At 49.7% G+C, this 26,265-nt stretch overlaps 2 protein-coding genes and 1 long non-coding RNA gene across 3 annotated transcripts; all 3 read right to left on the bottom strand.

Moving 5' to 3' along the window:
* Window positions 1-230: 230 nt before the first annotated feature.
* Window positions 231-1,437, bottom strand: LOC116582406 (EKC/KEOPS complex subunit LAGE3-like). The gene is made up of 4 exons (XM_032329749.1): window positions 1,375-1,437; window positions 1,132-1,295; window positions 740-868; window positions 231-558 (listed from the first exon to the last, which is right to left on the bottom strand). Exons 1-4 carry the CDS (start codon window positions 1,435-1,437, stop codon window positions 420-422), a joined length of 495 nt encoding a protein of 164 aa, XP_032185640.1. The 3' UTR covers window positions 231-419.
* An 11,105-nt stretch (window positions 1,438-12,542) lies between these two features.
* Window positions 12,543-15,546, bottom strand: LOC116583014. Its single transcript, XR_004282583.1, has 3 exons — window positions 14,790-15,546; window positions 13,587-13,677; window positions 12,543-13,104 (listed from the first exon to the last, which is right to left on the bottom strand). It is a non-coding gene; the product is annotated as an uncharacterized LOC116583014 (long non-coding RNA).
* Window positions 15,547-15,804: 258 nt separating this feature from the next.
* Window positions 15,805-18,694, bottom strand: LOC116583013 (EKC/KEOPS complex subunit LAGE3-like). Its single transcript, XM_032330920.1, has 3 exons — window positions 17,890-18,694; window positions 16,442-16,570; window positions 15,805-16,153 (listed from the first exon to the last, which is right to left on the bottom strand). The coding sequence occupies exons 1-3, from the start codon at window positions 18,126-18,128 to the stop codon at window positions 16,039-16,041; spliced, it is 483 nt and encodes a 160-aa protein (XP_032186811.1). The 5' UTR covers window positions 18,129-18,694; the 3' UTR covers window positions 15,805-16,038.
* Window positions 18,695-26,265: the final 7,571 nt, after the last annotated feature.

Below are 26,265 nucleotides of genomic sequence, written 5' to 3'. Positions count from 1 at the left end.
TGCAAACATTCCATGTTGTTACATGTGGAAATACAACTAAGAAGATACTCGGGACGTCAATGGTATTTAGTGCCGAGTATGGGACTCGGTTTTCTTTTCCCCAAGTGGTCTTGAAGAACCCTGTGCTGTTGGAACCTGTGTCCCAGAACCTCCTTCCCACAGGAGAATGAAGGCGAGACGACCTGGGGGCACCGTAGCTGAAAGGAAACGCAGACACAGTCACGGCGGCTCAGTTTTATTTTCTGCAGCGGTAACAAACATTTAAGCGCCCGTTCCTCTCCTCTCGCAACCGGGAAAGAAATCAAGTGGCCTGAGGACCCCCGCGGGCAAACAATTAGATCCCTCTAACAAAGTGGCAGCTACTCTAAGTCCCAACTCCCCTTGCCTTGACTTGGGGGGGTGGGGCACAGGGCTGGGCCTCAGCTCCTCTTTCCTGGGCCTAGGCTTCGCGGAGGCGGGGTCCCAAAGCCCCGAATGTTCCGGATCACCAGGGAAAGCTGGTCGAGGAAGGAGTTGATGGAAATTCGGAAGAACACAGGGTCTTCGGCAGTCCATCTACTAAAAGAGAGGCAAAAGGCAAATGAGGTTGCAGGGGACAAGTGGGGCGGAGGTGCGGGGCATCGGGCCCCTCCTCGGCCTCCACGAACAGGGCACTCTAAGACACAGCGGCCACCCGGGCACCTGCCGCCACCGCCCCCCCACCCCCCTCCCCCGCTCCGCATCCTCTTCTAGGACTGACACGGCCAGGGCGCTGCCGTTCACCGCCAGCTCCTTGTGAACCACCCCTCCGTGGCGCTGGGCATGTGGGGCCAGGGACCTGCGGGCCATGTCCGCCTCCAGGGGCGACCGGAAAGGCACAGTGAGCGTGCTGGGGGGACGCACGGTTAAGGCACCATCCGCTCCTGAATCTCCCAGTGCTGGGCCTTCTTGCCCCTCAGAGACCGGCTTGCACCCCACAACGGGCGCCCGCGCTCCCTCCCGCCCCCGCAGCCCCCCCAGGCCGCTCCCGGGACCCTTCGGGCCTCCTTCCCGCCTCCCCACCCGCACCCCCTGCAGGCCCTGGGGCCCCCACCGCCCCGTCCCCTCCCCAGGCTGCCACCGCGTGCCCCGGCCACCCCGCGGAAAGGATACAACTCCAGCAGTCGGCTGGCGGCTGCCACAGGGGCGGGCGCCGCATCCCCACCGGGCCCCAGGGCCTGCGGGCCCTGCCCGGCCTGAGGGGCGCCGGCCGCCTCGCCCTCGGCTCCCTGGCCGCCCACGCCACTGGCGTCGTCGCCTTCCCGGCTGCCGGAGCTCTCCAGGCAACCAGGCGCTCCGGGGCTGGCCGCGTGGTCCTGGCCGCCCACGCCGCCCTCTGCCCCGGCCCTCGCCGGCCTCGCCGCCCGCCGCCTCGGCCTCGCTGCCCTCGCCGGCCTCGTCGCGGTCTGGGGCCTGCATGGCCGCAGCCTCAGAGCCCACAGCGAAGCCGCCCACACTCTCCGCCGACCGCCGGGCGTCTGAGGCGCCTGCCCGAGGCCCCGCCCCTCCGCGCGCCAGGCTGCCGGCGGGGCCCAGGGCGCCTGCGCACACAGCCCCGCGCGGCCCTGCTTCCCGCCAAGGCGACCTCGCCGCGCCGGTGGCAGAGATTTCGGAGATTGCGGGCTCCAGCTGACCCTGAGGAGACCCGGCCTGGTTCAGGAAGCTCCGCCTCTTCGCTCCCGACGTCACTTGGGCTCCCTAGCGCACGCGCACCAGCCTCCTGCACGGCCTGCTCGGGAGGCCGCTGCCACGTGACTACCTCCCCGTGCAGCCTGCGCCTGCGCCAGCCTGGCTCAGGTGTGACCAACCCGCTGGCCGTGTGTCCCCAGTCACGGAGTCCTGGGAGGCGGCCCGACACCTCTGAGCCACTGCTCGCCTGGGCCTCTCTCTGGGCTTCACACGTGGCCCGAGTCCGCGTGCACCGGCGCCCAGGAGGGCCCCACCTGGACCGGAGGGCGGCAGGGCGGGCGGGGAACGCCACCCCTGGGGCAGCGCCCACTCACTTCACCCTCTGCTGGCCCCGCGCTCACGGGCTCTCCCTCCCCCAGGAACAAAGTCTTGCGGCTCTCCGGGGGCCTGGAGGTGCCAGGGGCCCTCAACTGGGAGGTGACCCTGTGTCTGCTGGCCTGCTGGGTGCTGGTCTACTTCTGCGTCTGGAAGGGGGTCAAGTCCACGGGAAAGGTACGGCCGGAGGCCCCCGCAGGGCTGGAGGTGACGGCCGGGCTGGGGGCAGCCCGGCCACGGTGGGCCACGGGGGAGAGAAGGGCGGGCTCTGCCAGGGACCACGGGGGAGAGAAGGGCGGGCTCTGTCAGGGACCGCCGCTGCGACGGGAGGGGCCGGGGCCGCGGCCTGAGCACAGTTTTGCAAGATGAAGCAGCCTTAGAAGGTGGGTTGCCCAACAATATGTATATAGTTAACACTTCAAATTAGTTAAGATGAAGAGGGGCAAACGAGTATAGAGATTTTTGTCTTTTTACCGATTTTATTTATTTATTTTAGAGAGAGACCATGAATGCGTAGGAAAGGTGGAAGTAGTCTCGTGAACAGGGAGCCCGCCTAGGATCATGACCAGAGCCCAAGACAGCTGCTCAACCAACCAAGCCACTCAGGCACCCCAACTTATGCAGTGATAGCAAACCCCCTGGCGGTTACTAGGGCGGGTGAGGGGCAGCTTACATGTGCGATGGGGATGAATGGGAACCATTATGATGAGCTCTGGTGATGAATCACTAAATTCTACCCCTGAGACCAATATTATGCTATATGTTAAGTAACTAGAATTTAAAAAAAAAAAATTAAAAATGGCTATGATGTTAAATTTTATGTTTTTTTTAATCACAATTAAAAAAAAAACAAAGGAATGCTTCAATTGGATCACAATGCATAGCCCAATTTTATACTCCATATTAGAGAGCTACCTAGGGTTATTTTCAGCTTATCGAATCAAAGAGTGGTTACAGATGCATGAGGTGAATGGAAACACAAAATAAATTCAAGGACTCAAGGACTACTTGAGTATGTAGCAGAATTCACTCAAAAAGCCTTACATGTAGAGGGCTGAAAGAATGCCTTATAAGAATAAAGGGCTCAAAGGTCAATGAAAATCTAGTAGTTTTGAATATATATGGAATGCAAAAAGCTTCAACTTTCAAAACCAAAACTAAAAGGAACTGCAAAAAGAAAGACAGCCATAAAAGCACTTTTTTTCTTGTAAAACATTTATTTTATTACACTCCTGTTTAGTCATCTGATCTAACTACAAATTTATCATCAGTCTTTTGTTTCTTATCCTTGCAGTGTCCACAGAAGCAAATTTACAATTATCTGTCAGCCCGTGACGGGCCAAATGGACAGACAAACCTGTGGAGTGACAGCATTCATGGAACACTGGGATCCCGACATGCTCTTATCCACGCCTTCAGCAGTAACCATCCCCATGTGATCCTCTCAATGATCCTTTGAGGTAGGGTCTGTCATTGTCACATTTTGCCAATGAAAAAATAAGCCTAGAGAAGGCAACATGATGAGACAGAGGAAGTAAATAATACAATGTCTGTCAGGCACATCAGACTGGTGGATTTAAATCTCTACCCTGAAGACAACGAACACACCTTCTTTTTAGCTATTCATGGAGCATTCTTAAAAATTGACCACATATCAAGTGGTGCCTGGGTGGCTCAGGCCACCTGGGTTAAGCCTCTGCCTTCAGCTCAGGTCATGATCTCAGGGTCCTGGGATTGAGCCCCACATCGGGCTCTCTGCTCAGCAGAGACCCTGCTTCCTCCTCTCTCTCTGCTTGCCTCTCTGCCTACTTGTCATCTCTGCCTGTCAAATAAATAAATAAAATCTTTAAAGAAAATGGGCATTTCCATCATTAATTTTTAAAAAAATGACCATATATCAGACCACAACCTTAATTTCCAAAAAGTAAAAATACATACATAAGTAAATCCAATAATGCCAGAAATTAATTTTAAAAGTGAAAACCACCCTCTCATATGGAAAATTTTAAGTATTGCCTTAAATCTCAATTCAAAGACTGACTATATCAAGAAAAACTTTGAGTATCTAGAAAATGACACTTAAAACACTATGGGTTCAAAGACATGTGATAAGGTTAGAACAATGCTAGGACAATGTATAACATTAAATACTTGTGTGAATGAGCCAGAAAACATGAAAATAAAGAGATTAAGTATCCACTGCAAATTATTAGAAAACAAACAAAAAATGAACCTAAGAAAAAGAGTGAAGGAAAAATTAAAAATAAATGCAGAAGTCAGTTAATTAGGAAAATAACAGAATAATAAATTCAAGAAGTGGTTCTTTGAGGGAAAAAAAAGGTAAACTGTTAGCATAGTCAATGAAAAAGGGGAGAAAGCACAAATACACAAAACAAGACATGAAAGTGAGTAGATAACCACAGATTTAGAGGAAATTGTGTGAAATATGACAGTATTTACTCTACTCTATGCAAATAAGTTTGGGACATGGATAAAATGTTTGTTTTTCTATGAAAGCATAAATTACCAAAACTGACACTAGAAAAAAGCTGTGAAAAAATAAAAACGCATCTGTTATTATAAAAGAAATAGAAAATGTTGTTCAAAAGCAACTCTTACAAAAAGCACAAAAAGTCAGGTCTGCTGACTTTAGAAGGGAATTCAACTGAACCTTTAAGGTCAGACTACTCCAATGCTATTTTGATGTAATTCCAAGGCATAAACAGTAAAAATTCCACATTCTGGTTATGGGGGATTGATGCCAATAAAGAGAGTACAAAATGTGAAAGTATGGATGACTCTTACTGAGGAATATCCATGTAAAACTGCTAAACGAAATAATGCCAAACAGAATGTAGTAGCTCATTCAAAAAATAAAATATGAGGTGGGAAGGCAAAATGGTACAGCTGCTGTGGAAAACGGCATGGAGTTTCCTCAAGAAATTAAAAATAGAGCTACCCTATGATCCAGCCATTCCAATTCTGGGTATTTACTTGAGGAAATTAAAACATTAATTCAGAGGCATCTGGGTGGCTCAGTTGGTGGAGCGTGTGATTCTTGACGTTCAAGTTGGTTCAAACCCCACATTGGATATAGAGAATACTTAAACAGTTTTTTTTTAATCCATTAATTCAAAAATATGTATGCAGTCCTGTGTTCATTGAAGCATTATTTACAGTAATAGCCAAGACATGGAAAGAACCTAAGTGTCCACCAGCAGATGAATGAATAAAGATGTCACATACACACGCACATGCACACAGGACTATTACTCAGCCACAAAAAAAGAAAGAGATCTTTTGGAATTCACAGCAACATGGGTGGATCTAGAGGATATTATGCTAGGGAATTAAGTCACACAGAGAAAGACAATTACCATATGATTTCACTTATATGTGGAATCCAAAAAAAAACCCAAAATAAATCAGAAACAGACTCAGATACAGAGAACAATCTGGTGGTTGACAGAAGGGAAGGTGTGGGGGGGATGGGCAAAATAGGGGAAGGGGATTAAGAGTACAAGACTTCCAGTTATAAAATAAATAAGACACAGGGATGCAATGTACAAAATAGGGAATGTGGTTAATAATATTGTAACAAATTTGTGTGGTGACAGATGGTAGCTAGATTATCATGGTAATCACTTCCAAATTTATATAAATGTTAAATTACTATGTTGTACATCTGAAACTAATATAATATTGAATGTCAACTACATTTCAATAAAATACTAAAACATGATTAAGTGAGATTTATTTGGGGGAGTTTAGGGATGGTTCCATATTAGAAAATCCATGGATATAATACACCATATTAATTGGTCAGAAGTGACAAATTGTCTGATCATTTCCCCACAGATATTATAGAGGCATCTAACAAGATCAAATATCCTTTTTGCTTTATAAAACACCTTGGTATAATCAGACGAGGGGGATTCTTCCTTTACATTACATATTTCTATCAATAACTCAAAACCCAAAAAACACTAGAAGCATTACATTACAGTCTGGACCAAAACAGAGATACCCTTTATCACCATTATCATTTTACATTATTGTGTAGGTAGACCATAAAACCAAATAAGTAAAAAAAAAAAGTAAGTATAAATATCTAAAAGAAGGAGGAAAACTTCTCATTATTTAAGGCTGATACAGCTGTTTACCTGAAAAACACAAGGTGATCCAACTGAAAAATTATTACCAGTAAGGGCGGTCAGTAAAGCGGCCCTGGGCAAAGATGAAGCAACAGCTAGAATGGGTCAACAAAGCACCCTTTACAGTATCAGTAAAGACTATGACATACTCAGGAATGAGCTTAACAAGAAAATGTGTGGGACAAAAACTTTGGGAACTTATTAAGGAAGACAATAAAGAAGACTTGAACAAAATAATTTCAGTATGTTGCATGGAACCCAATCATATGCGAAATATTATCACTGTAACATGCAGTCAATAAAGAAGTAGTAACGAGCTATTTTGGACTCTAGTCACACTTTTCAAAACTCCATGTGCATTTTACACTTGCCTCTCAGTACAGTTTGTGAGATAGCTGCATGGGTCCTGACTTCCATGTGGGACAGTGCAGTGTGGGTTAGGGTGGGGGAGCGCTGGTGCCGCACTGACTGGCGGGTGTGTTTGTATGCCTGTGTGATGTCGGCATCATCTACCAATACTTAAATGTATGTATTAGAACACAAACTGCACTTGTACGGATTTATCCCAGACAGGTTACGACAGACCTTTCAGTATTAAGTCTCTATGTTTTTGGCAATCCTGTGTAGAAAGGTTTATGGATCTCACCTCCTGGTACAGGATATAGAGACCCCATGTATCACATGCTGTTTTGATCAATGAAAGTGCTAATTTGATTGTTTCAGTTCATGTTTGTTTATTAACAAGGCTGATTTTTTGGTATTTTTATTAGTCATTTTGTTTCTCCCTCTATGAATTATCTTTTCGGTGCATTTTGTTTTTGTATCTTCATGGGTTGGATGTTTTAACCTTTTGTTTTTGTTTGTTTTTAAGATTTTATTTATTTATTTAACAGAGAGACTGTGATCTCAAGTAGGCAGAGAGGCAGACAGAGAGGCAGAAGCAGGCTCCCCACTAAGCAGAGAGCCCGAAGTGGGACTCGATCCCGGGACCCTGAGATCATGACTTGAGCCAAAGGCAGAGGCTTTAACCTACTGAGCCACCCAGGTACCCCTATTATAAGCTTTTTTTTTTTTAAAGATTTTATTTCTTTATCAGAGAGGTGGGGGAGAGAGCGAGCACAGGCAGACAGAATGGCAGGCAGAGGCAGAGGGAGAAGCAGGCTCCCTGCTGAGCAAGGAGCCCGATGTGGGACTCGATCCCAGGACGCTGGGATCATGACCTGAGCCGAAGGCAGCTGCTTAACCAACTGAGCCACCCAGGTGTCCCCCTATTATAAGCTTTTAAAGTTAGTGGGATATGAATATTTTGTTATACAGATGACAAATGTTTCTTCAATTGTCTTTTTATTCGTATGTCACTAAATCTGTCAGTTTTCAGGTGTGATCTTTTCCATTGTCTTTTTTTTTTTAATTTTTTTTAAAAGATTTTATTTATTTATTTGACAGAGAGAGATCACAAGTAGGCATAGAGGCAGGCAGAGAGAGAGAGGAGGAAGCAGGCTCCCTGCTGAGCAGAGAGCCCGATGCGGGACTCGATCCCAGGACCCCAAGATCACGACCTGAGCCGAAGGCAGCGGCTTAACCCACTGAGCCACCCAGGTGCCCTCCATTGTCTTTTTGATTAAGAAGTTTCACTTCATCTTGAGCATATATTATCAATATTTTATTTTTTAAAAGATTTTATTTAAAGATTTATTTGACAGAGATCACAAGTAGGCAGAGAGAGAGAGAGAGAGAGGAGGAGGAGGAAGCAGGTTCCCCTCTGAGCAGAGAGCCTGATGTGGGGCTCAATCCCAGGACCCTGAGATCATGACCTGAGCCGAAGGCAGAGGCTTTAAACCACTGAGCCACCCAGACACCCCATCAATATAATATTTTAAAAATAGTTTCATGTTTATATTTGATGCTTCTTGCCCATCTAAGAATTATGTCACAGTGAAGAGCTGACATTATTTTTGCGTTTTTCCTCAGCTCCGTGTATTACATAACATTTATTTGCCTGTTGATTGTTCTTGTACATAAGGTATATTTGTGAATGCTCTATTTGGTTTCATGAATTGTAATCTGTATGTTGATTTGTCTGTCAATACCCCTCTGTTTAAATTACCTTACTTTTTAAAAAGATTTATTTGAGAGAGAGAGCGCTCACACAGCAGGGGGGAGCAGAGGGAGCGTCTCAAGCAGACTCTGCACTGAGCATGGAGCCCGACGAGGGGTTTGAGCCTACGACCCTGAGATTATGACCTGTGCCGAAATCCAGAGTCAAACACCCAAACAACAGAGCCAGCAAGGCAGCCCTCCTCCATGTATTTAAATCTGTTGCTAGATATTCTTACTATTCATAATGTGATCTATTTGTGATTTCCTTTTTTGTTTTTTTAATATCTATACTGTTGGTCTTTTCAAAGAACCAGGTCCTGATTCTGTTGACCTATTCTACATGGGTTTTGAATGTTTACTGCTTTCCTTGTTATTAGTTTTTTTCCCCTTCTTTGTTTTGTGTTTGTGTTGTTGCTGCTGTTTTCCTACTTTCTCAAGTTAAATGCTTGGTTCATATATTTTCTATGTTCTACAAATGACATATTTAAGATTGTCTTTTTTTCTGATGACTGACTTGGACCAGCATTTGTGGTATAGTGGCAGAAGTGAAGCAGACATCGACACAGGACGCTTGACTCTGAAGTGTATGTTGGGGCTGTGGAGGTCGGGGTGTGCTAGGACTGGTGGCCAGGATCGTGAGCATGTTCCTCACCTTGGTGACCAGGGCCAGGGACAGGAGCAGACTGAAGAGCAGGGGCTTATGTCCAGGCCCCTCTGACAGTCCCAGAAGGAGCAATTCTGAGGCAGCAGTTGGGTTGCCTCTCACTATGGCTTCTGGTCTCTCTACATATGTGTCAGAAATATGTCTATCAACAAGAGCAGAGGCACTCTGGGAAAGTGCACCTAGAGACCTCCATCATGAGCTAAAATAAAAGTTTTTGATGCTTCTGAAAGTATTTCCAACCTGAGCTGGTGAGGGCAAGAGAGGCCGAGAGCTGTACAGTCCCTGAGTGTCGCTGGGGGCTGGTGAATCTCGCTTTGTAACTTCGTGCTTACCTGGGAGCAAAGAACCACACAGAGAAGAAGACAAAGACATCAAATGGGCACCCAGGTGGCTAAGGTGGTTAAGCTTCCAACTCTTTTTTTTTTTAAAGATTTTATTTATTTATTTGTCAGAGACAGAGGTAGAGAGAGCGAGCGAGCACAGGCAGACAGAGAGGCAGGCAGAGGTAGAGGGAGAAGCAGGCTTCCTGCAGAGCAAGAAGCCTGATGTGGGACTCGATCCAAGGACCCTGGGATCATAACCTGAGCTGAAGGCAGCTGCTTAACCAACTGAGCCACCCAGGCGTCCCCCCAACTCTTGATTTGGGGTAAGGTCATGATCTCAGGGTCATGAGATCGAGCCCCGTGTTGGGGGTCTATGATCAGCGCGGAGTCTGCTTGAGATTCTTTCTCCCTCTGCCCCTCCTGCTTGTGCACTTGCTCTCTCTCTCTCTCTCTCACTCTCTCTCAAATAAATAAATGTTTAAAAAAAAAAGTAAGGGCAGGGACACAGGGAGAGACAGAGAGTAGTGGAATTGACAATGATTGGATCCCAGTTTGCTTTTTCTTCATCTCTGCAGGGTTTTGCGTGGTGGCCATCAAGACGCAGTTGTGTACCTGTGAGTGTGTGCGTGCGTGTACTGAGACACAGACATATCTATTCATATTGTGTCTGTAGAACAGGCCTAGAAGAGTATTCCCCAAAATGTTAATTAACTAACAGCAGTTATCTCTACGATGTGAGATATTTAACTTGAGTGTTGTTGTTGTTTTTAACAAAAAACATATAAATTTTCTAAACTGTGTTCCCTGGATGTTTCAAGAAGCTTCTATGATGTTTGAGGCCTGGGTGTCATTGGGAGCTCGTACTTGAAGACTTGTCAGACAGAGGGTGTATCTGGGAAGGCATGTCGCCATATCTCTGTCTTTTCTCAAGTTTATGCAATGAAATCCATAAAGGTGATATGTCCATGCAGTGGGACTCCACTGTACAGACAAATCCATACCCCTAGATTGGATGTACATGAAATAGGAAAACTTAGTAAAATCTGATTTTAAAATATTGACTCATGGGTGCCTGGGTGGCTCAGTCGGTTATGTGTCTGCCTTTGGCTCAGGTGGTGATCCCAGGGTCCTGGGATCGACTCCTGCATCAGGCTCCCTGCTCAGCAGGGAGCGTGCTTTTCCCTTCCCCCTGCTTGTGTTGTCTGTCTCTCTTTCTCTAATAAATAAATAAATGAATAAGCAAATAAAATCTTAAAAATAAAATACTGACTCATGAAAGAAGTTGTAAAAGATCGCAGGGATTGCCACATAAAATAAAGCCCAGGTGCAGATGCTTTTACAAACCTTATCAGTTCCTCAGACTGAACTTTTCTGAATCAATTCTCCAGATTCCCCCGACATCCTGCCCCGGTATTAAAAGGTCACAAGAGTAGAATAACATCTGACAAGTTCATTTTCAAATCCCAACAGCCTCAGGCCAACATAAACTGAAACCCAAACTTGGAAACAACAGCACATAGGCAAAATAATGAGGCAAAAATATTGAATACTGTAGAAATCTACAAGTCGCTAAGTTTGTTGAAAGAATAACACTCTGTATAGAAATGTAAGAACAGTCAGTGCTCTGACAAAAATCTGACACCGTTCGTGACACTGAGCACCCTTGGTGGGACTAGACTAGAAGCCTCATCTTAAACGGCAGAGTCTGGATGTGCTTTCCCCGAGCACGCCACCTCACCCACACGCCCTCATCTCTCCGGAGCTCATACACATGCTTAGTCTCTACTCAAAGCAATTGTCTACCCTTGGCCCTAAGGAGGCTTGGCTCTGTCCTGAAGGACGCTGTGTTCTCACTGCCCCTCCTCAGGAGGCTTTCCTACCTTCTCAAGCCCATACACCTCAGGGTAAGCCGGAGGCAGTGTGCTTCCCCCAGGGCTGTTCTTCTGCCCCATATTCGCACCCCCTTTACGAAGAGCACTTAGCCATCTGAGGCCCGCGCTGTCCAGCCCACTTGCCCATCTCTGTCTCTCAAGGGAACCATTCTGTCCGCAGACATTTACGAGGACTCTGCTGCGGCCCACTGTCCCCGCCATGCCCGGCTCCCACCTCGTGCAGAGACCTCAGCGTGCAGGTGGCAGACCGCCGCGACTCACTAACCTCGACATCCCTGTCCCCTCGGGACGGTGACCCAGCCTACGCCAATCACAGGCTCACTCGCTCTCTCAGGGAACCGGGAGGAGGAAGAGAGACACAGAGAGATGGAAAGTGGCTGGAGCTGAGTCGCTGAGAGCCGGTGCTTGGACAGAGCCGGTCCGAGTCACGCCAACGAGACTCCTCAGAGGGCCTCTGGCTCCCGCCCCGTCCCACCCGACCCGGGAGCTCCTCCAGGGCCCTCCAGTGAGCCTGCTCACTCAGCCAGAGCTGCGATCTGTCGCTGGTGCCCGAAGTGTGCGGGTATATATCTACAGCATTATCTGTATCTGGGTATATATATACGTGTATATATATATATATATATAAAAGATTTTATTTTTTTGACACAGAGAGAGACCACAAGCAGGCAGAGAGGCAGGCAGAGAGAGAGGAGGAAGCAGGCTCCCCACTGAGCAGAGAGCCTGACGAGGGGCTCGATCCCAGGACCCTGAGATCATGACCTGAGCCGAAGGCAGAGTCCTAACCCACTGAGCCACCCAGGCGCCCATATATATATATTATATATATATATAATGTCTATAAATATATATATTATATTTTTATTATATTTTATAATATAAAAATATTTATTTCTATATATATATATATATATATATATATATATTTTTTTTTTTTTTTTTAAAGTAAGCCGTGAGGAGGAAAAGCGCTTTCCAAGTGTGATAAAGCTTTGGCATTCTGAACACAGACAGAACACTGACCAGCCGGGGGAGAAACGTGACTGTCCCGAACAGAAACCAGGCAGAGGATATGAGCCGACGGTTCTCAGCAGAGCCGGTGCGGGCCGAACTCACACACGGTGTCACCTGCTTACACCAGCATGTCAGGGAAAGTGGAGCAGCGCCGAGATGGGATTTGGGTTACCGCATGGGTTTGGTCTTACCAAGGTGTACACGACCAAGCACCTCCTGTCTGAGGTGGGACGTAGGGAAATGGACACTTTCACGCACGACGGGCGCAGGTTGCCGGGAGTGCGATCCGGTCCTGTGTGTCAAGCGTGGGAAAGAGGGCTTGCTCTTTGACCCCAGTCCCCTTCTACAAATCTCCCGCACAAAAGCCAACGGGCCGTGGTATTCATTGCAGCCCAGTTTATAGTCCTGATGGGTGACAAGCGGTGGAAAGGTCTAGCATAGGGCACTGGCTAAGGGAGCTGAGGAACAGGGGCGTCTGGGGGACTCAGTGGGTTGGGCGCCCAACTCTTGATTTCAGCTTGGGTCGTGATCGTGGGGTCGTGAGATGGAGCGCCGCGTTGGGCTCCGTGTTCGGTGTGGAGCTTGGGGTTCCCCTCTGCCCCTTCCCCATGCTCTAGCAATCATTCAATCAATCAATCAATCAATCTCGGGGAAAGGAGCTGAGGGGTACACACGTCTGGATGATTACACAGTCCCCACGGCCCACACCCGTGTCCTGTGCGTTTGGGGAATGATGCTTTAGAAGCACAGACGGGTGCAGGAGGTCATCGGACTAAAGACCCTCTGAGGGACAGAAGGCGGCGGGAACATCGGGGACGCCGATGCAGCCGCCCCAGGCCTGTCTCCTCCGCGGGGGATGGCGGGATCCCTGGAGGCTGACCGTCAGCTGAACTGGTAGGACCCCCGGGGCCCAGGGTCCAGTGTGCCCTCGATGTCCCCTGCACGACAGGCTCAATCAGACGCAAGAACTCTAAGATGACAGGTTTGCCAGAAGGAACTCCCTGCGCACGCCACCCCCCACAAATAGAGCCCATCTGTTAAATAAGTTTAAAACCTGTGGAAAAATTTAATTCTAAACTCATAAAATACATTTTTTTTTGTCAGAGAGAGAGAGAGCGTGAACACAGGCAGACAGAATGGCAGACAGAGGCAGAGGGAGAAGCAGATTCCCTGCCCAGCAAGGAGCCCGATGTGGGACTCGATCCCAGGACGCTGGGATCATGACCTAAGCTGAAGGCAGCTGCTTAACCAACTGAGCCACCCAGGCGTCCCCAGAAAATACATTTTATGTTGCCCCTTTAATATGTAAGCACAAGTATAAAACTGATGAGATATTACCAAATGTTGACAGTAGTTAATTGCAAATGATAGAGCATAATTGATTTTCATTTTTCCCCATTTCCTAAGTTGTTTCAGTTACCTTGTACCATCTGAATATGTGAGTCCCGGAGCGCCTGGGTGGCTCAGTCGGTGAAGCATGTGCCTTCAGCTTGGGTCATGATCCTACGGTCCTGGGATGGAGCCCATCATCAGACTCTTTGCTCACTGGGGAGCCTGCTTCTCCCTCTCCCTCTGCCTGCCACTCCCCCTGCTCGTGCTCTCTCTGTGTCAAATAAATGAATAAAATCTTCAAAAAGAAATCAATGTCTGAATCCCTGGCTCTTCCTTGCATCCGCAGGGCAAGGCTGATACCATCCGAGGGTAGCAGAACAGAAACTTGGCATTGTGGTTCAGTTTTATCTTCTGCAGGAAAACTGTGTGAGTGCTTTCCTCCTCTAGCAACGGGGAAACAAGCGGGTCCTGCACGCCAGAGGGCCAGTATGGGCAGAGGCCAGCCCACGGCTCTCCGCGAAAACCCAGCATCAACGTCTCCAGGTACGTGCACCAGGTTAGGACTCAGGTGCCTCTGCCGTGCTGAGACCCAGTGAGAAAATGGCCCCCCGACAGCATGGCCCCCAGAACCAGGGAAAGCTGCTCTAGAAAGGAGGCAAGGACATTCTTCGGGACGTGCTCCTTCCGTTGTCACTGTGCTAGGAGGGAAGGAAAAGCAAGTCAAGTCCCAGCTGGGCCCATGTTTCTCCTTTGCGAGGTGGCCACTCGCCCTAACCGTCCTGTGTCTCCCTCATGGAGGGCGCGGATGTCCCCAGGCGCCCCATCCTGCCCCCAAGAGCTAATCCTCAGGGTTTCTGTTGCAGTGACGCCCAAAGGTCTAGCCTTTTGCTGCCATCCCCCACTCCAGCCCTTTGTCGAACCTCCACAACCAGTCACTGCCTGTAGTTGCTAGCACTTTCTGATCCCCCTGCGGTGGGGTTCAACACCTGAGGCCAGAAGCGCACAGGCGATCCCCTCCCCCAGGTGCAGAGAAACTTGGGCTCAGGAACCAGATACTATTGACTTGGCCCCAGTCACAGGCCTCATTCTGCCAACAACTGCCTTTTGATGAGCTGTCAATCCCCCGCCACGTCCCCTCAGGCCACTATGACCTGTCTCCCTCTGCTGCCTGCCTTCAGGACCGTCCCCGCCCCCACGCAAGAGGCCCCTCCTGGCACGTCTGTCCAGGCAGAAGCTGCCTCCTTCTGCCGTCCTGTTCTCCCCGTTCCCCTTCCCTCCCTTCCACACTCACCAACCCACCTGGGAACGTCTCCAGCTGCTCCTGGCCACTGTCCCTCCACCTCCTCCAGGCCACCCCACCAGGACTGCAGCTTCCTGGCGGACCCAGCTCCTGTATTTCGTGGGACAAAACCATCCCAGCAGTCTGCCTCTTCTCCATCTGGCTACCAGCTCAGCTTCTGGAATGACCTGCAGAGCATCACCGTGAGGCCCATCAGGAGTCTGTGTAGTCCGTGCTACTAATTTCAGTAGGACCCCCTGGAATTCGCACCTGTAGGAATCACAGGGGTACCCTGACCTTTCGCATCACCTACCACATCTTCCCCACCAGCTGACGTCTGCACAGCCACCTGGGGCCTGCGTGCTGCTGTGCTTTTCCCCTAAGAGCCCAAGGGCAACAGATTACCCCCTTCTTGGACTGTTTGGAAATGGAGGTTCCTACAGAAATCCTATTTAGAGTGCAAGGGTTTCTGGCATAGCTGCGCAAACCCTTCCCTATGACTGGCTCCTGCCGGGCTGGTCCTGCCAAGAGTTCTCAGACGACCTCTAATTGCCTCTATTAACGTATCTTAAGGAAGCATCATTCATACAAAGATTTTACGCCAGAGTTCCACTGACTCACCATCTCTCATTGGCAAAGCTGAAGAGAATTTAAAAGTTCAGTAATTACATTAGAACGCATCTTTCATGCATGCATTCGAGAATGCACTCAGAGTTTTCAGAGAGGAAAAGTTCACATTCAATGGGGAAAACATCCGGGGACATGTGAAACATCCGGGGACATTATTCTCCGTTTAGCATATAAACACAAGGAGAAAACGAAGGACACATTCCACCGAGCGGAGAGAGCCGTTGACAGCAAAGGACAGTGTAGGACAGACGCCGTGTTCTCCCATTTCCTCCACTGTCTTCAGTCCGCTCTCGTGCCTCCCTATCTCCATCCCAGAACTTCCCCTCCGCTTCCCCGAGGACAAAGGGAAGACCCTCTGAAGGCGGTGCCATGGTGGAAAAGAAACCCAGACAGAATGGCACAGCTCAGCTCTGTTTAATTGTCTGCAGTGACTGACGAACAAAGGAACGTTTAAGCAGCAAACAAAACAAAACAAAACAAAACAAAGGGGCCCTGAGTGCCCTGGGGCCGCCTCAGAGGATTAGGCCCTCCTAACACAGGGGCAGCAGGTAGACAGGGACTCCTGTCCCGGGAAGGACGCAGTCCCCGGGGAGGGACACGATCGACTTCAGCTCCTCTCCCCAGCCCAGGCTTAGCGGGAAATGGGGGGCCCAAAGCGCCGCATGGTCCGCATCACCAGGGAAAGGTGGTCCAGGAAGTTGAGGACGGAAATTCGCAGGAGGCGAGGATCCTCAGCTCTCCAGCGGCTGAAAGGGAGCACAAAAGACAACCGAGTTGGAGGTGGAAGCTTCTCCCCTTCCTTGCTCTGCCGCCCCCCGGCCCAAATCCAGCCCACCAACCCCGACATCCCCATGAAGGCACTTCCCTGTACCCCAGGCCAGGCTGCAGGTGCAGGCCGAGACAGCCTCCGCCACCCCTGTCCCTGGAAGTAACCGTTCATGGAGGGTCCCTGTGTGTCCAGCTGAGTGCCCCTTCCGTGGAGACCGGGCCTGCTACCGGCTACCGCTCCCACCGGGCCCCCTTCCAGAACTTACACGGCCAGGACGCTGCCGCTCACGGTGAGCTGCTTCTCGACAGCCTTTCTGTGGGGCTCGGCATCTGGGGCCAGGGACCCACAGGCGATCTCCGCCTCCAAGCAGGATGGAAAAGGCACGCAGAGGGCACTGGAGGAGACCGGCTTAAGGCACCATCCAAAGGATTTTGTGCCTGCCCCCTGCCCTTCTCAGGCCCCCCTGACGAGCCCAGTCCCCTTCCAGACAGCTCCCACCCCCTTCCCCGACCTAATCACGCCCAGCCACCCGGGCCCCAGACGCCAGGCCGGCCCATAGCCCCCCACCCCCGCTCCCCCGCAACCGGGTCATCCCCGGCGCTCCCTCCTTCCTTCCCCGACCCGTCCCTCTAAAGCCAGGCCATTGGCACCCTGCTGGCATCTCTCTGCCGCCCCCCACTCCTCCAGCACCCCCTGCCTCCCCTCTGTACCCCTTCAACCCAGCCACGGGCCAGAACCCCCCAGCTTCCTCCACCCCCTCGGTGACCACTGGCCCACCAACCCCGGGCTGGACCCCTCCAGCCTCCCCAACATCTCCTGTGACCACTGTCCCCGCAGCCCCGGGCGGGACCCCCCCCAGCCACTCCCCCGGTGACCACCGTCCCACCGGCCTGGGCTGGACCCTCCCAGCCGCTCCCCCGGTGACCACGGCCCCACCAGCCCTGGGCCAGACCCCCGCAGCCGCAGCCGCTCCCCACTGACTCCTGTCCCACCAGCAATCAGGCTGGACCCCCACAGCCTCTCCACCTCCTGTGACCACCGTCCCACCGGCCCGGGCTGGACCCTCCCAGCCGCTCCCCCGGTGACCACGGCCCCACCAGCCCTGGGCCAGACCCCCGCAGCCGCAGCCGCTCCCCACTGACTCCTGTCCCACCAGCAATCAGGCTGGACCCCCACAGCCTCTCCACCTCCTGTGACCACTGTCCCACCAGCCCCGGGCCGGACCCCCCAGCCTGCCCCAGGGACCACTGTCCCACCAGCCCTGGGCAGGTCCCCCCGCATCTGCTCCCCTGGGGACCACCGCCCCACCAGCCCTGGGCCGGAACCCCCAGCCGCTCCCCTGCTGACTACTGTCCCACCAGTCCCAGGCCTGAACGCCCAGCCTCCCCCAGTGACTACTGTCCCACCAGCCCTGGGCCAGACCTCTGCAGCCGCTCCTCCGGTGACTACTACCACACCAGCAATCGGGCTGGACCCCCACAGTCCCCCCCCCCCGGGACCACTGTCCCACCAGCCTCGGCCAGCCGCTCCCCCGGTGACCACTGTCCCACCAGCCCTGGCCGGACCGCCCTAGCCGTCCCCAGCCCCCGGTGAACACCGCCCCTCTCCCGGACTGTCCGCCCGCAGGCCGCCCCGACCCTTCGGTCCCTCAGGGGCCCTGGCGCCCACAGCCAGCCCCCGGCCCAGGCCCCGCCGTCCGCTCGGGCAGGATACAATCCGTGTCTTCGGGTCTCCCGCCGTCCAGTCGTGGCAGCGGCGTCTCCGCCCGGCTCCGGGACGTGCCGTGCGCGCGAGACGGGTCGAGCCCTGCCGGCGGCGGCAGCAGCGGCCTCGCCCGCGCCGCCGGGAAAGCCGGGGCCGCCCCGGCCACCGCGACGGTCCTGGCCGTCCGCGCCGTCGTCCGCAGCGCCCGCCCCGCCGCCCGCGCCTGCGTCTGCGCCTGCCGCCAGCATGGCCGCCGCGCCCCGCCCCCGCCTTCCGGACGCCGCTCCCGCCGCCCCGCCCCTCTGAGGAACTGGGGCTTCTTCCCAAAGCTCCGCCTTTCGCGAGGCCCCGCCCCCACGCCGCGCACACGCCACTGTCTCGGGGCGGGGCGGGGCGGGGCGCACTAGGGTGCCGGGCGCGTGGCCGCTTCCCGCCAAACCGACCCGGCGGCGGCCCGCCAGGAAAGCGCGGCTGTCTCCACAAGCCCTGCGTCTCAGAGCCCGACGCGTCCCCAGGGCACCTGCGCCAACGGGCTCCTAGGGAGGCCGCCGGGCCTGTGGTCGCTGCCCGCCCAGTGGGCCCTTGCACCCTTGGGCCCTGGGAGGACCCATGGCTGCCGAGCCAGCGAGCGCTTCCTCGCAAAGCTCAGCGCCTTTGTACGCGACGCGACTCGGGCTGCCCGGAGCGCCTGCGCCAACAGCCCCCATCGCCCCCCACCCCAGCCAACCCCACCGACCCGCCCCGGCCCCGCGGAGCCTGCTGGGCCCTTGACTCGCCTCCCACAGTCCCTGTCAGCTGCCCGGGGAGCTGCCGGAGACCCCGCCCCACGGCTGCCTGGCCAATGAGCGCTCTCTCGTGAAGCCCCGCCCCTCAGGGCTCCGTGGGATCCAGACGCGCCTGCGCATACACGACCCTTCCCTCGGGCGGCGGCCGGCAGCGTCCTGGGTTCCCGCCAAGCTGACCCCGCGGCCGGTGGCTTCCGGGACCGCCTTCCCGGCTGCGTGGCCAGCGAGCACTCCGTCACGGAACGCTGCCCCGTAGGGTGACACGTGACCCCGTCGCACCTCCGCAGTCCCGTCGTGCCTCAGCTCGACCCCCATCGCAGCCCCCAGCCCTGCCCGAGACCTCGTGTGAAGCCACCGGACTCGTGGCCTGTTGCCCGCCCTGCCTCTTCCCGGGGTTCGGGTCCCCATGGGGCACGTGCGGCTCGACGTCCTTGCAGCCATTCGTGGAAGGGAGGTGGGACAGAGCCCACGACGGATCCTGAGCCGCGCCCCGGCCCCATCGCCGGTGCAGGTGGACAACCCGAAGTGGCCTTCGAGGGGGCGGCCCCTGGGATGAGCGCATCAGATGCGATTTTCAGGAAGATGGCCCGGTGGCCCCCGTGCGAGGGCAAGCCTGCCAGAGGGACGAGGAGCGACGGGGTGGGCCCCGGAACTCAAGCAGTGGCCGCGGAAAACTGGGCTCGTGTCCTAGACGAACAACCAGAAGGCAGAACGGCAAAAGTCCCCACGGCCCGGTCTAGATGCCAGAAAGCCTGCACAACACCCCCAAGTGTAGACACCCATGATCTCTGGGTGGTGGCTTTGGGGGGCTGACTTCCTTGGGGGGGGCTTCTTCCCCCAAAAGGCCCGCGGAGACCTTACGTCATGTTTCTTTCATTTTTTTTTCTTGTACGTCGTCTCTACACCCAGCCTGGGCCAAAAACTCACGTGCCCCAGACCAAGAGTCGCATGCTGTACCCACCGAACCAGCCTGCGGGCACCCCCATAATCAAAAAGCAGTTTTTTAATCAGACAAGAGATATCCATCCTGGGATGCTGTATTAGTTTTCTGTGTCTGTCCTTGGTAATCATAAGGAAGGACATAAAACTGAACTAGAGCATCAAATCCTGCTCCATGTCCTCTCAAAACAGACCCTATATCAGACCACTTCACTCTCTCTGCATTGCTATCCCCAACCATACACTCAACAGAAACAACATGTTTGGGGCACCTGGGTGGCTCAGTGGGTTAATCACCTGCCTTCAGCTCAGGTCCTGACTCCAGGGTCCTGGGATCCAGCCCCACATGGGTCTCTCTGCGGAGCAGGCAGCCTGCTCCCTGGCCCCCTGCCTGCCTCTCTGCCTACTTGTGATCTCTCTCTGTCAAATAAATAAATAAAATCTTTTTTTAAAAAAAGTAACAACATGTTCAACAAAAATATAGTGATGGTTTAAAAATAGTAAATAATAAATAATAAATAAAAAGAAATAATATAATTATAAATAATACAAAATAAAACATGAAAAATAAATATAAATAAGTAAATAAATAGAAAATAAAAATTATAAAAATAATTTTAAAAATCTCAGCAAATTCTCTGTATTTCACTCTGCAAAATAAATGGGGCTTAATTTCTCTCCCCCTGAGTGTGGACTAGGCTGTAATTTCTTTCTCTCAAATAGCATATGGAAGAAGAAGTGACAATGTGGAAATTTGGAACCATAGATCATAAAAGGCTTGCCAGCTTTGGTTACTTGCTCTTAGCTAACTCTAACAGGGGAATCCATATCAGGAGGAACCAAGCCTCCAGCCAACCACCATGTGAGTGGCTGTTGTGAGCTACTTTGGAAGCAGATTTGCTCGACCAGACCAGCCTTCAGATGACTGCCGTGCTGACCAGCAACTTCACCATGACCGCATGATAGACCCCGTGCCAAAACTACCCTTCTGGGCTACTCCCGGAGTGGTGACTCCCAGAAACAATAAATGTCTCTTACTTTAAGCTACTAAATTTTGAAGTAATTTGCTATGCAGTGAGAGGTAACTAAGACACATAAATAAGACTATTTAACCAGCTGGGTAGTATTGTGCAGCAGAGTAAATGTACATGAGATTAAAGCAATATCGCTAAGCTTTCCTCCACAGGTGTAGTACCTTTGCACTCCACAATGTTTGAAAGTGTCTCTCTCTCTCTCCACAGTCTTGCCAGCAGAGTATTACTGTCAAGAGTTTGAATTTTGGCAATCCAATAGGTGAGAAATGGTATCTCAATGTATGTTATATGTATATTTCTCTTACAACTCAGCATGAATGTCTTCTTATATGTTTAGGGACCACTGGCAGTTCCTTTTCTGTAAACCATCTGCTCATATCCCTTTCCCCATTTTTCTCTTACTCTTACCAATATTTAGAAGTTCTCTTTTAAATGTATTTTAATTTATCTGTTTGTCAGAGAGAGAGAGCGTGAGCTAGCATGCACGTACAAGCAGGGGGAGTGGCAGAAGAAGAGAGAGAAGCAGATTCCTCCCTGAGCAGGGAGCCCAATGTGGGGCTCAATCATAGGACCCCAAGATCATGACCCAAGCTGAAGGCATATGCTTAACCAACTGAGCCACCCAGATGCCCCTAGAAGTTTTATACACACACACACACACTCTCTCTCTCTTTGGATGTGACCTAAGTTGCAGAAGTCTTTTTCCTGTTTGTTATTTCTCTTATTTTGCTTCTGGAGGGATATTTTGAAGATTTTAATTATTTACTTGATAGAGAAAGAGGCAGCAAGAGAATGAGCACAAGCAAGGGGAGTGGGAGAAGGAGAAGCAGGCTTCCTGGTCCGCAGGAAGCCAGATGTGGGGCTCCATCCCAGGACCCTGGGATCATGACCTGAGCTGAAGGCAGACGCTTAAGGACCGAGCCATCCAGGAGGCCCTGGAGGGATATTTTGACATGCAAACTTTTAGTGTCATGAAACTGGTTGAACCTAACTTTATCTGGGGTATCTTTTTATTTTTTAAAAAAGTATTTTATTTATTTCAGAGAGAGAGACAGAGAAAGAGAGACAGAGAGAGAGGGTGCGCAAGCATGGGAAGGGGCAGAAAGAGAGGGAGAAGGGACTCCCTGTTGAGCAAGGAGCCTGAAGTGGGGTTCAATCCCAAGACCCTACAGTCATGACCTTAGCTGAAGACAGACACTTCACCAACTAAGCCACCCAGGTGCTCCTCGGATATGCTTTTTAAATGTAATAATTCTAAAGTTTATCTGGAACAACATAATGAAAAAGTAACCAGGAACCTGCTGAAAAAGGACAGTAATTACCAGAGAATAGCTAGTTGATCCATCAAAATGCACAGCAACACTAAATGCCATGAGAACACACCATTGTATTCTATGTTGACACTAACACAGAGAAGTTCCAGGATGATTTAGAGCTGGTTGGGTACAGGATGATTTCTGAAATCTTGTTGAAGAAAAAAAATTATCAGGGGCAGAGGAGCTAAGGGCCACTGATGCCAGGAGGAGCACCAGAAGCTTCACCCAGTTGTTTCAATCACCTTTTCCAAATGCTCTGAAAATGACAAGTTGTGGCTGAGGAAGACACAGACATTCTCCCCCAAATGGGAAACAAAAGAGCCCAAGGATCCTGATCACCTCAAGAGTCTTTCAGGCATTTCCTTCCTTTATAATAAGCATTATACTCTAGTCAAGGTGAACATCTTTCTCTCTCCATGGAAGAAGCTAAAAAGAAACTGGGATAAATTAGCAGATGATAAGGGTTTTCACAATGAGAAAAATCCAGGGTGGATATTGTTGCATAAGCAGCTAATAGAAGCCAGATGCAGAAACAAACAAAACAAAAATAAAAAATGGACTTCCAGTTCCAGCTCAGCGTATAGGAGACTGGAAGTTGTCATTCTGTCCGAACAATCAGCCAAAAGCTGAAAAACAAAACTAACAACTCTTTTTAGATCTGTGGGAGAACTGAAGTCACAGGGCAAACTTCTATCCCCCAAACTGAAGAGACAGAGAAAGAGAATCACAACCAACCCACAAACAGATACCTCAAGGAGAACCAGCGCCAAGGGAGAAAAACTTGAATTGCAGCTGGTCAGTTCCTGGAGACTCAGTGCAGACAGGTCTGAGGGGGACCCAGTCATGGGTCATTTTTGTGAGATTTACCTCAAGGAGCTCTACCAGGTCCTTATGGTGAATACTGGAGAAAGATCTTCTCATGCCTAGCAGGGGAATGGAAAGGGTAACTACTGTGACATATGACATACCATTCTGATCTTAACAAGGTGTGCTCACCAGAGAAACTGACCACAGCCTTACCTGCTGGGCTTTTATCAGAGCCTAATAGCCTAAGAGAAGGGAAATACACAATTGCAGCTCCCACCAGCCATCCTGAGCCACCTAAAGGAAGGAAGACTGAGATGCAGGCATGAAGTCCATAGCCCCAGTGCACAGGCTCACCGAAGACTGGATAGAATGCTTCCCCTGCCCCCCACCCCTGCATTACTAAAGGCCTATTTACAACAGTTCCTTTTACCTGGTACAGCATGTCCAACTATCAAGAAAAAAATTAGAAAGTGTATTAAAAGAGCAAAAAAACAATTTGAAGACACAGAGCAAGTATCCGAATCAGATTCAGATATAACAGAAATGTTGGAATTATCAGACCAACAAATTAAAATAACCATGATTAATATGCTAAAGACTGTAGTGGAAAAGTACACAATGTGCAAGAACACGTGGGTAGTGTAAGCAAAGAGATGGAAAATCTAAGAAAGAATAAAAAATAAGTGCTAGAGATCAAAATCGCTAATGGAAATGAAGAATGTATCTTATGGGCTCATTAGTACACTGGACACTGCGGAGGAAAGAATCTCTGAGCTTGAAGATATGCAATAAAAACTTTCAAAACTGAGAAAGGAAAGAGAAAAAAGATTAAAAAAAAAAAAAAAAACAGAACAGAGGACACCTGGGTGGCTCAGTGGGTTAAGCATCTGCTTTCAGCTCAGGTCATGAACCCAGAGTCCTGGGATGGAGTCCCGCCTCGGGCTCCTTGCTCAATGGGGAGTTGTCTTCTCTCTCTCCCCTCCCCACTGCCCATGCTCTCTCTCACTCTCTCAAATAAATAAAATCTTTTTTAAAAAACAGAACAGAATATCCATGGACTGTGGGACAACTACAAAAGGTATAACATATTTGTAATGGGAATGCCCAGAAGGAGACAAAAGAGAGAAGGAACAGAAGGAACATTTGAAGCAACAATGATTGAGAATTTCCCAAAATTAATGTAAGATACCAAACCACCGACAGAGGAATCTCAGAGAATATCAAATAGGATAAATCCCCCAAAACACTATACCTTGACGTGACATATGTGGACTGCGGAAAAAGAGGAAAACATTGTGGGAGAAGCCTGAGGAAAACTGCATGTTACCTATAGAGGAGTAAAGATAAAAATTACATCCAACTTCTCAAACCACACAAGAAAAAGGGCAGTGAAATACTTTTAAAGTGTTGAGGGGGGAAAAAACCCCAACAACCTTGAATTCTATATCCTATAAAATTATTCTTCAAAAATGACCATGAAATAAAGACTTTCTCAGACAAAAATTGAGTAAACCATTAAACTTACTCTCCAAGAAATGTTAAAGGAAGTTCTTCAGAGAGAAGGAAAATGGTCGGAAACCCAGACCTACATAAAGAACATTGACAGATGAAGGTAAAATAAAAACTTTTTATCTTATTCTTAATTGATCTAACAGATAACAGTTTATTCAAAATAATAACAGCAATAATATATTTGATGATTATAGTTGATGTATGTGTAAAATGAGTAACAACAATGATGCAAGAGATGGGAGGCAGAAATTAAGAGTACTTTGTTATAAAATATTATCACCGTCAGTGAAATGATATTGTGTTATTTGAAAGTGGACTTGGGGGGCACCTGGGTGGCTCAGTGGGCAAAGCCACTGCCTTCAGCTCAGGTCATGACCCCAGTGTCCTGGGATGGAGCCCCGCATCGGGCTCTCTGCTCAGCGGGAAGCCTGCTTCCTTCCTCTCTCTCTCTCTGCCTGCCTCTCTGCCTACGTGTGATCTCTCTGTCAAATAAATAAATACAATATTTTTTTAAAAATTAAGAAAAAAGAAAGTGGACTTGGAATAGTTGTAAATGTATATTGAAAGCTCTAAGGCAATCATTAAAAATGAAGGTTAAAAAAGGAGCATTATTAATATGCTGAGAAAGGAGAGTGAAATCATATAAAAAGATCAATTAAAACCACAAAAGACAGAAAAAGTGGAGGACAAAATTGAGAACAAAGAATAAGGGCAATAAATGGAGAACAGTAACAACATGGCAGATATTATTCCAACGATATCAGTAATCGCTGCAAAGACCAATAATCTAACTACACCAATGCAAAAATACAGATAGTCCAAATGGATCAAAAAACAAAATCCATAAATAAATAAAATCTTAAAAAAAAAACAAAAAATACCCCAAAATCCAACTCTATGTTGTCTATAAGAAAATAATTCTAAATATAAAGACATATAGACAAAAACTAATGGGATGAAGAAACTTATGCCATGCTAACACTAATCAAAAGATAGCTGGAGTGGCTATATTAATTTCAGACAGAGCAAACTTGACAGCCAGGGAAATTACAAGGAATAAGGAGAGGCATTACATAATGATAAATGGGTCAATTACCAAAAAAATGTAACAGTGCTTAATGTGTATGCACCTACCCACAGAACAGGGAAGTACATGAGGCGAAAACCGATAGAATCGTGAGAAGAACTCGATGAATTCACTGTTACAGTCGGTGCTCTAGCTAGGCATTTGTGTCCCCCTAAAATCTGTGTGGTGAAATCTAATCCCCAATGGGATTGTATTTGGAGGTGGGCTTTGGGGATGTGTGGGTAGATCATGCAGGAAGAGGCTTTCAGAATGGCATTAGTGTCCTTATAAAAGAGGCCCCAGAGAGCCTTCTTGCCCCCTTCCACCATGTGAAGACACACCAATGAACCAAGAGGCAGTTCACCAGACCTCGAGTTTTCAGCTCCTGGATCTTACGCTTCCCAGCCTCTAGGAAAGTAAGTATCTGTTGTTGTTTTAAAGATTTTATTTATTTATTTATTTGACAGACAGAGACCACAAGTAGGCAGAGAGGCAGGCAGAGAGAGAGAGAGGAGGAAGCAGGCTCCCTGTGGAACAGAGAACCCGATTCGAGGCTTGATCACAGGACCCTGGGATCACGACCTGAGCTGAAGGCAGAGGCTTTAACCCACTGAGCCACCCAGGTGCCCCAGTGTTTGTTGTTTATAAGCCGCCCTATGTGTAGTGTTTTTGTTATAGTGGCTCAAATGGACTAAGGTAGTTGGAGACTTAAACACCCATCTATCCTGGACCCATCTCCTGGACAGATGCAGGAGGCAGAAAGTCATTAAGGATATAGTTAAATTCAACAGCAACATCAACCAACTGTAATTGACATGTATAAACTATACAGCAACAGCAGCATACATGGTCTTCGCAAGCTCACATGGAACATTCATCAAGATTAGTCACATTCTGAACCATAAAACACAACTTAAAATTCAAAA

Source organism: Mustela erminea, chromosome X (genome assembly GCF_009829155.1).
Source record: "Mustela erminea isolate mMusErm1 chromosome X, mMusErm1.Pri, whole genome shotgun sequence".
Taxonomy (NCBI): Eukaryota; Metazoa; Chordata; class Mammalia; order Carnivora; family Mustelidae; genus Mustela; species Mustela erminea.
This window is presented reverse-complemented; position numbering and strand designations above follow the sequence as displayed.